General features: G+C 34.6%; 2 protein-coding genes across 13 annotated transcripts in view; one reads left to right on the top strand and one right to left on the bottom strand.

Annotated features, from left to right (window-relative positions):
* Positions 1-532: 532 nt before the first annotated feature.
* Positions 533-10,126, top strand: LOC133487607 (fatty acid-binding protein, brain-like). Of its 3 annotated transcripts, XM_061794477.1 has the most exons (5): positions 533-727; positions 1,751-1,923; positions 2,003-2,104; positions 8,520-8,573; positions 9,829-10,126. In XM_061794477.1, exons 1-5 carry the CDS (start codon positions 655-657, stop codon positions 9,850-9,852), a joined length of 426 nt encoding a protein of 141 aa, XP_061650461.1. In that variant the 5' UTR covers positions 533-654; the 3' UTR covers positions 9,853-10,126. The 3 variants fall into 3 exon arrangements, with proteins under 3 accessions (XP_061650461.1, XP_061650463.1, XP_061650462.1); XM_061794479.1 differs by lacking the exon at positions 8,520-8,573; XM_061794478.1 differs by lacking the exons at positions 8,520-8,573; positions 9,829-10,126 and adding an exon at positions 2,946-4,431 and having other exon boundaries at positions 534-727.
* The window catches only part of si:ch211-266g18.10 (trichohyalin), a 23,731-nt gene continuing 19,589 nt past the window's right edge, over positions 5,991-10,132 (bottom strand). For all 10 annotated transcript variants that reach the window (XM_061794466.1, XM_061794469.1, XM_061794468.1 and 7 more), the window contains 2 exons: positions 10,046-10,072; positions 5,991-9,963 (listed from right to left, as the gene is read on the bottom strand). In XM_061794466.1, the coding sequence (XP_061650450.1) occupies positions 9,878-9,963; positions 10,046-10,072 (113 nt within the window). In that variant the 3' untranslated portion in view covers positions 5,991-9,877. The remainder of the gene's footprint in view (positions 9,964-10,045; positions 10,073-10,132) is intronic.

Below are 10,132 nucleotides of genomic sequence, written 5' to 3'. Positions count from 1 at the left end.
CTCATGTCTTGTTACTTTTGGAAAATGTATTTTTTTTTTCTTACTGGTTGCATATACTGGATGTGTATATTATATAGTTTGAAACAAATTATTTTAATTTCAAATCTTTCTAGTCGTATTATTATTTTTGGATGCTTTTCATGATCATATGAAGATTTTTAATTCAAAATTATTTTGACTTGTCAATTTTGGGTGCTTTTTATGTGTATATGTGATATTTTTAAAACAAATTATTATAATTAGGATTTTGTCTACCTAATGAAGAGCTTGATGATTGTCTATGAAGGAAAATGTCATGTCTAATTCTTTTTCGTTTTTAATTTATATTTTTTATTATACAGGTAGGAATCTATTTAAAGTAAAAATGTTTTATGTAACTTTTTTTTTTTTTAATTATGCAATAAATAAAATGGCGGCCAGCCAACGGGCCGTTTCTAGATGAATCAGCCTTTTACGGTAATTTCTCAATTTGGACCAATTGGAGGGCACGTCTTGGCCAGATGGGCCGTCCAATCCGCTTTCTCGCTTCACCCGCCTCCCAGAATTTTATGACAGAACCTCGGCGCGACTTGGATTAACAACACTGAAGCAAGAGATTTGTACGGTGTGACTTTATTATTGTTTTTATACACACTTGAATAAAAATCCGCTAAAATGGTGGATGCTTTCTGCGCTAAGTGGAAACTGGTGGACAGCCACAACTTTGATGAGTACATGAATGTGCTCGGTGAGTAGTTTCTGCAAGGTGTGTGCATGCTCCCATCACGCGTCAGTTGTCAAGATGTAAAACAGTATTTCAATATTTGTGACATTTTCACAAGTATTGTGCATCAGTGAGGAAACTTTCTTTGAAATGTTCTGCATATTACATACAAAATCAAATAAGTTCAACCCTGCTGAGTGTTAGTTATTTGGATGTAAAATATTTAAAAATATTTGTAACATTTTACCAACGATGTGCATCCATGAAGAAACAACTTTAAAATTATATAAATTATACATTGTAATACATTATACACAAATAATAACACTATTTACTATGTCATTTGTAATAAAGATGTTAACTGTTAATGTGCATTTGTGGGGGCAAGAAAAAAACGTTCTTTAAAGTGTAAATCTGAATAAGACCTGTATGTTTACTTTTTTAAATAATAAAAATATCCGTCACTTATAATGTACTCTAGATATTGTAAAATATTTGCAACGTTATTTTATCACGCACTGTATGTCAATGAATAAACTAAAAATGTTTCACACATATTTGAATATATTTTCAATTTAAAAAACTGCGTAGTGTCACTTGTTGTAACATAGATGTTTATCAGAAATATTTGTAAAATTTGGGGCTTTTATCAAGTACACCCCATGTACATGTATTTTCATACATATATTTAAAAAAAAACAATGCTGCATAGTGTCACTTATTGAAATACAGATTGAAACAATTATTTAAAAATATAGAAAACAAATACAAATGTTTACCAGCAATGCAATTTGTATAATTTCATACATATTTATACATAGTTTGACATTTAAAAAATGATGGTCGCTGTAGCACCCAGGAAAAACATTTTTTAAAACATTTTATAAAAACAATTGTTTAAAAAAACAGTGCTGCTTAGCATCACTTAATATGTAGATAATAATATCAAATGTTATTGAAAAATATGAAATTTTACCAACGCGAGCCGCTTTTTTAAAATGTTATTGTGATTGTATTTCAAATCAAATCATCACATGAAAACAAAAGGGGTGGGCTTTGCCACAAGACAAGTGGGCAACGTGACCAAACCCACAGTGGTGATCAGCCAGGATGGGGACAAAGTGGTGGTGAACACCCTCAGCACCTTCCGGAACACCAAGCTCACCGCCAAACTGGGTGAGGAGTTTGACGAGAACACGCCTGATGACCGACAAGTCAAAGTAATGCCACTGCATCAATGCAGTATTATTAGTGACAGATCAATACGAATACTAATAATTTGCATTTTTTTCTTTACAGTCCACCTTCACCATGGAAGGAGAAAAATTTGTGCAAGTGCAAAAGTGGGACGGCAAAGAGACCAAATTTGTCCGAGAGATCAAGGATGGGAAGATGGTGATGGTGAGATGACGTCATTAATGCAGTGGTGCCTTGACTTACGAGTTGAATTCATTCCATGACCGCTCGTAACCCAAAACAATTGCATTGCAAATCATCTTTGAAATCAATGAAACTGCCATTAATCTGTCCGAGTGCCCCAAAAAACACCAACGGAAAAAAAATGTTGGAATGTTTTTTATTAATCAGTTAAATGGCACTCTCAGGTATTTTATTTTCTGAAAACAAACAAAGCATACTACATGTAGATTTGATGATGAAATACAGCAGAAGATAATCGCATCAAAGCTGCAATTAGTCGTTTTTCGCACCGCTTTTCCTCACTAGGGTCATGGAGGATAAATAACATATAATAATAAATAAATAAGAAAAAATAATAATGTCATAATAATAATAATACATGCAAAATCAATGCTAGTTGAATTAGCCCGTCTGCAGCTTTTTGTACTGTGGGTTAGCATTAAGCTAGCAGACTTTCGTAAGACAGTTAATGCGGTTTGGTTAAATACGAAAAGTGTAATTCTCTTTGTTTAGTTTGACAGTAAACTTCAACTGTGATTGAAAATCAACACCATAAAGCCTCTTTTTTTTTTTTTTTTTTTTAAAGAAGAAGAAGAAGAATTGTTCACTGTCTGCTAAACTGCAGTTTTTGTGACGTTTTGGGCCACCATAGCTAGTGGCTGTAACTCAACTTTTGGTTTCTCAAGACGAAAACGGCCGAGCGATGGCTCGTATCGCAAAGATCTCATAAGTCGGGTCGCTTGTAAGTTGAGGGACCACAATATTTATTACATAATACATATAACAATCAATAATATGCTTGTGTCTTTTGTGGTTTTCTCAGACTTTGACATTTGAGGGCGTCCAGGCTGTGCGCACGTATGAGAAAGCCTAACTGTACGACTATTCATTCATAAGGATTGCTTTGCTTTTTGAAATGTTATTGTTTGCTCTTCTAATGTTGTTTTAACCTTTTGTTTCAACACACATAGGAATTCTGGTTTTAAGTTTTAAAAACCATGGCATTTAACATGCAAATGCTTACAATAAGAGACAATGAAAAATATTTTTTTCATTAATTTCATTATGACAAACCCTTGCTCCAGATTAACCCTTGAGAGCGTCTAGGGGCATTTTGTACCACATCACAAAAACCGACACCGACACATTTGTTCCCAACCACAAACAAATGTCCCATTGAATCAATTCCGACTTTGTCCACCAGATGGGGCTACTTTTGGCCCCATTCAAAGCATGCAGCAAGATGGCACACACTCACTACTGAACTGATGAGTGCAGGTCCAGACTTTGTGTTATAAAGTGTTTAAATCCACTGAAATATAATTAATATTTTATGTTTATTTCAGGCTTAAGTTCTTTTCAAAGAGTGACTTGTTCAAAAAGGGGAAAAAATACTAATGTCCTATTAAATACCCCTTTTTTAAAATCCCTGTTTATTTTAACATAAACTGATGTAATCCTTTATGTTAAGACAACTTTAATTTGAATACTTGTCCACCAGATGGTGCTACTTTTCCCCCATTCAAAGCATGCAGCAAAATGTTACACCTTTTGTTTTCTGCAAGGCTGCCTTGTTCCTGAAATAAAGGTGGGGGTTTAAGAGCTACACTCCCCAATGACTATTTCATATCTATACTTCATGATGATTTTGTTTAAAATGGAAAAAAAATATTAGCGACAAAAGCAAAAAAAGAAGTCCTATTGAAAATGACGTTTGATCCCTCCCACATTTACCTTAACATAAACTATTGCATTTTTGTACGTTAAGTTGGAAAGTTGCACTACTTATTTGTATATTCATCCAACAGATTGAGCTCCTTTTAACCCATTCAAAGCATGCAGCAAACTGTTCCACTGAAAATGCAAACGTTGTCCCAACATTTATATCAACATAAAATACTGCCACCTTTTAATGTTAAGAACTCTATTCGGACCACTTTTTTAAATATTTTTATATTTTATTTTTCATTCAAAGCATGCAGCATGTACGCCTCGCCCCCTGAAACAATAAGTGTAGGTTATTCATGGAAAAATCCCCCAAATACAATGAATATTTGACATGAATATTTCATAATAAAGATGTTGCAAAAGATTAACCCATTTATTAGATTTTCCATTCAAAGCATGCAGCAAAATATTAGACCTTTTCAATGTTCTCAATGTCCTCGCTACTGATATGTTAAATGTGAGCCCACATGCTGTGTTATAGAAGCTCCTAAGGGTTAATATGGTCTTACTTAGCTTTAAAAAAAAAAAAGCCCCTTTGTGTCTGTTGTAGAAAACAGATGAAATAAACAACATTTCAGTCATTATTGTGCGTGTCTGAGTGTATGTGTCGTCTATTGACAAACACTAGACAGGGTGGTGCCTGTGCCGTTGCCAGGTGACAGCTGCAGGGGCCAGTGCGACCGGGCAGCGTGAACGACCTGCAGTGAACTCGGCAGCATTGCACCACACACACACAGGAGCTGGAATGGGGTGAGGGGAGGTGACGTCACTAATCTGATTTAGGCAATGGTGTCATGACGCGGAGGCAACATGCGATGGCGTGGACCAACCGTGATCGAATAGCGTGACACACACACACACACACAAACACAAGAGTGATGGACAAGTTGAAGCTTGATCATCAGCATTGCAAATCGTATTGAGTCACAATGAGCTCTTTCCTTCCCACTGCCAACTTTGCTCTGAATGCACAAAGGATGTGTGCTAACTGGAGTGGAACTCATTTCCATCAAAAACGCGTCTCAGTGCAGTGTTTTATTATATGCTGCCAAAAAGTTGTCACAAACCGAGCCAAGAGAGGTAAGAAAGACAGAGTCAGTCTTTCCCATAATCGCAACAAAAGCAGAGAGAAATAGTGTCGCCGGTCGCCCCTGCTGGGTTGCAGGGGGGGATTTTCCTCTTTGTGTGGAGTGTGCGCCTTGCAGTCATAAGCCACCTGGGTCCTTGTTTCAGGGTTTTGGCTTTAGATTAATGAAATTAAGTTATATATTGGTTCAGCCTCTGACATACCATTAGGAAATGATTAAATAAAATGGTATACATTTCAAAAAATGTTAGAATGATTAATAAGTAGGATTATTTTTTTTTTGTGCTTATTTCAGGCTAAGAACAATGTGAAGTGGTTAAAAATAAAATGAAACATCATAACACGACAATAAAATAGTACAACAAATTTTAAATGTCAATAAAATAGAAACTTGTTTATTTTGATATTTTTTGGACTAACATGAATTGACTAAAACAAAAATAAAATGATTGAAATAGGAAATTTTGGTGAATTAAAATGGGAATTTTGGTTTATTGAAGGCTCCGTTTGGTCGAAATGAAATGACTCAAATACCAAAATAAAAAGATTGAAGCACAATAAAGATAAAATAGAATCATATGAATTGATTAAAATACAAAAAATAAAAGGATTAAAAACAAAAAATAGAATTAAATGAAATATTTCGAAAATAAATTCTCTATGTTTTCTCTGTATTTTGGGTTCCATCAGAACAATACAATTTTTTAAAAATACTTTCTCTTATTTCACATTCTTTGAACTATATGAAGTGATTAAAATGTAATTATTTAAAAAACAATTTGTGGGCTCTAATGAAACAATATGTTCAGGTAATGAACATTTGCCACAACACACACCACCTGCAAAGTTTTATAAACTTTGGTCTCTGTCTGGGATGCTCAGAACTACTTCATTTCGCTCCTTCCAGAATTTTCTGAATTTTCCTTCCAAAATTCAATCAAATGTAAATATTACAAAATAATTGTTGTTTATTTTAGGTTCTGACAGAACAATATGAAGTGATTAAAATACCAAAATAGATTTTGTGTTAAATAAAGACTTTCCACATGAACAGACACTTGCGTGACTCTTTTATTGAATGTCAAATCCAAGCAGCACGAGCGGACACAATGGTGCTGTTGTTCTATTATTCTTCTCAGTGAGGATCAAACTTGTATTTACATTTACAGTAGATGCAAAAAATCTACAAACCCCTGGTCAAAAAAGAAATCTTGATGGATAAATCATTTGTAAAAAAAAATGTCCCTACCATTAATGTGACCTATAACCTGCACAACGCAATTGAAAAAAAAACAAAAAAAACCTTTTGAGAGGAGAAGTAACAGCTGAGATAACGTTACTAAAGCCCACTAGAGCAGCTGAACTTTATTTGGAGTTGGCGTTGCTCAGAAGCGCTTTAAATGGTGATAGTCAAAAATATTTAATTTTTCAACTAAGTCGTAGAATAATGGTGGAAAAAGTTTCCAAATTATTTATCTTGGTCTAATTTTTTTATATCACAAAAATCTGGCATTTGAACAGGGGTGTGTAAACCTTTTATATCAACTGTACAATGTTTCTGTTACTTCTCATTTTAAGACTCACACACACACACACACACACACACACATGCAGATTTCAGGTAGCTTTGACCTCATACATTGCACACGTTTAACCTAAAAAATAAATATACAATACTTCATAAAATAGATTCGAAATATAGTCATCTCTGTAGAAATATTGCAAAACATGGGCAGCAACGTTCATTTTGCTTGCGTGCACCATTCACTGACACAAGACGTGTCCTACTTATTTTTAATTTTCATTATGATTAAAAAAAGATATAGATTTACAGTTACAGTAGGATTATCATCTCACGCTACATTAACTGTCATCAAGCTTGGCAAACAACAGGCTGCTGATAAACAAGGCGCCGCTTCATCAAAACAACGTGTACTATTAGTCGTATTCATTTCTTTCAGAAAGAAATCTCGCCATCTCTGCATTCCGTCTGCCGACATGCAACAATTCAGTGCTTTTGTCCATTTGGATGTCATAGTAATGTACATCAGTAGTCATCAACAGTGCATTTTTGGTCTGTTTAGGGAAAGACAGAAAACAACCTGTGGTGGTCAAAACAGTCCAAATGAACTCAAATGGGTTCACTGTGAGCCAACGTAAACATTGGCGCATGTCTGCTGATTTAATAATAAGACTTTTTAGGTAGCTTTTTTTCTCCCCATCCGAATGTTTTGGGAGCTCTCATATAGGGCTCGACCAATTCATCGGCCGTTTTTTTTTTTTCTTTCTTTTCAACATTAACACGTTACAACATGAGACAAAGATAACGACATTGAAACATTTTTAAAAAAGTTTCAAAAATTGGCAAATAAATCAGTCGATTCTTGTCTCTGTTGTCGAGTTACACAAATACAAAAGGACAAAGTACTGTAAAAAAGTCAAACGTTCTGCCTATAATTAATGTCTTTATTGTTGTAAGCGTTAAGGGACAAAAAAAAAAGTTATTTAATTCTTTATATATTTTTTTCAATAAATCGGCCGCTTAATCGGTTATCAGAATTTCGTTCTGCCAAATATTGAAATCGGGATCGGCCTAAAATCTATATCGGTCGGGCCCTACTCTCATATATATGCAGCATGCTCATTCCGGACGATTGAAAATGAAAAGACACGATAAAAAGAATACACACACAAAAAAAGGAGTGCCTTTTTTGAGATACAGGCCTTCACCTGACCTATTTTCCGTCTTGAGATACGAGTAAAATTTGAGCATCACACCCTGACCGCTTGATGGTGGCAACACACTTCACAATACCACCTTCAAGTCACATTGGTTTCGGTGCAGTGGAAGGACAAACCCAGTCGGTGGCAGTAACGTGCCATGAAATTGGTTTGCCAACGGCCAACAGCAGAAGAAGGATAATACATAGACGTACAGTCAAGTTTTTTCTGTTTGCAGGTTATGTACAAAACAAATATTTTATACAGTGCAATACTGTAGAGGGCAGTTTTTCTTTTGGAAAAATGTTCAAAACAAATAATTTTGGGTGTGTTTTGGGGAGGCTGGAACCGATTGGTTGCATTTCCATTCATTTCAATGGGGAAAGGTGAGTTGAGTTGAGTGTTTTGAGATATGAGGGTGGTTACCCAGCGAATTGAACTCGTACGTCAAGGCCCCACTGTATACGACTATATGATCATCTATCCAATTGTCCAGCTAAAAGCATGCATCGCGCCACCTTTCGTCAATTTTTTATTTTCATTAAAAAATTAAATAACAACAACTTAAAGAAATTGTTGTTGTTGGTTTTTTTTGGATTAAAAACATAAGAATTTGAAAAGGTCAGCTTTACAGATGCCATGCCTGCTCGATATAGCGGTGTGTCTTTTTTAAACTCCACCATGAAGGTCAGCTTTACAGATGCCACACCTTCTCGATAAAGCTTAATTCATTATTAAACTCCAGCCTAAATGACAGCTTTACAGATGCCACTTCTGATCTATATTGCGGCATTTCTCTTTAAACTTCCACTGTCAATGTAAACTTTACAGATGCCACATCTGCTCTGCTCTGCTCTGCAGGTGGTGTGTGTTGTGGCAAAGACATGCGGGGTGGTACTACTAGCTGTACTACTAGTAAGTGTTGTTTGATCATGTATTATTCGTAGTGGTTTTCAAAAGCCACCCGTGAGTGGCAGCTTTACAGATGCCACGTCTGCCCTCCAGGCGACGCATGCGTGTTGTGTTTATAATTAAAGTCTGACAAAAGTGGAGGAGGCCACGATTAGAGGTAATATCGCACGTTGAAAGAAATTCAGGTTATTACTATGCTTATTCGTCAATAATCCATTGCATTAAAATAACTACAAATAATAATAAATAAATCAGCTGAAAAATAAATGCACAAATAATTACAATTAAATAAACAATCAAATAACAAACTAAAATAATAGGTTGTTTATAGACTTCAAGAATTAAGATAATTTTGAAGATTTGAATAAAAAAAAAAATTAAAAAAAAAATAAAAAAAATTACCACATTTAAATGAACAAAAAATTAAATGAAGAAAATATAACTAGAAAAAGAATAACTACAAATAAAAAGTAACTAATAATTATATAGAATAACTAAACCATAAAAACATGAATACTTAATACCTACATAAATTTAAAAAATACCCCAAAAATGACAAAAAATAAAAACATAATAAAACGACTTAAAATAAAATAACTAATAACAGAATGAAAAAACTAAAACAAAAAACAAAACTGAAATAACTTCATAAAAGATGAATGAAATGCAAATCCATACAATAACTAAAAATAAAAATTAATAAAATAACTAAGAACAAAGCAACTCAAAATGAAATTGTATGAAATATTGGGTAGCTACATAAATTAGCAAAAAAATAAACATTAACTAAAAAACAAAAATAAAACGGCAAAATAATAAATTAGAAATACAAACATCAAAATGAAATAACTCCATAATAAATAAAATAAGTAAAACAAAAAAATAATCAAATAACTCCCCCATCCATCCAAAATAAACTACAATTAAAACTAAAACAATAAAATAAAGTAAAATGAAAAAGAAATTACAAAAATGTAAAGGAATGACATTGGCTGCACATATTTGGTAGGAGAGCTCAACCAAATCTGAAATCAAATGGATCTGTCCAATTAGTAAGAATTACCCACAATCCCCTGCTCAACCATGAAGGTCAGCTTTACAGATGCCACACCTTCTCGATAAAGCTTAATTCATCATTAAACTCCAGCCTAAACGACAGCTTTACAGATGCCACTTCTCATCTATATTGTGGCATTACTCTTTAAAATTCCAGTGTCAATGTCAGCTTTACAGATGCCACATCTGCTCTGCTCTGCAGGTGGTGCGTGTTGTCGGGCTCTAAAATGGCCGTCATCGGCTGGTCCGCCTCAAACCTGCAGCGGCGAGAATGCGTAGAAGGGAAACTGGCCTTCGTCCTCGTCCACAAAGAAACACTGGAAATATGGCAGCTCGTCTGTGGGCGGAGGCGCGGCACGATGATGTCACGTGATGTCACATAATGTCACACGATGTCACCCATTGTCTGATCTGCTCACCTTCCTGGACTAAGTCGTCTGAGTCCGCTGAGAAAAGAGCACGACGTTAAAAACACTTGAAATAAAGCTTTATTCCAATAATCCAAG

This window comes from Phyllopteryx taeniolatus, chromosome 13, assembly GCF_024500385.1.
Source record: "Phyllopteryx taeniolatus isolate TA_2022b chromosome 13, UOR_Ptae_1.2, whole genome shotgun sequence".
Taxonomy (NCBI): Eukaryota; Metazoa; Chordata; class Actinopteri; order Syngnathiformes; family Syngnathidae; genus Phyllopteryx; species Phyllopteryx taeniolatus.
The sequence above is the reverse complement of the archived record's forward strand: the minus strand, read 5'-3'. Positions and strand labels throughout refer to the sequence as shown.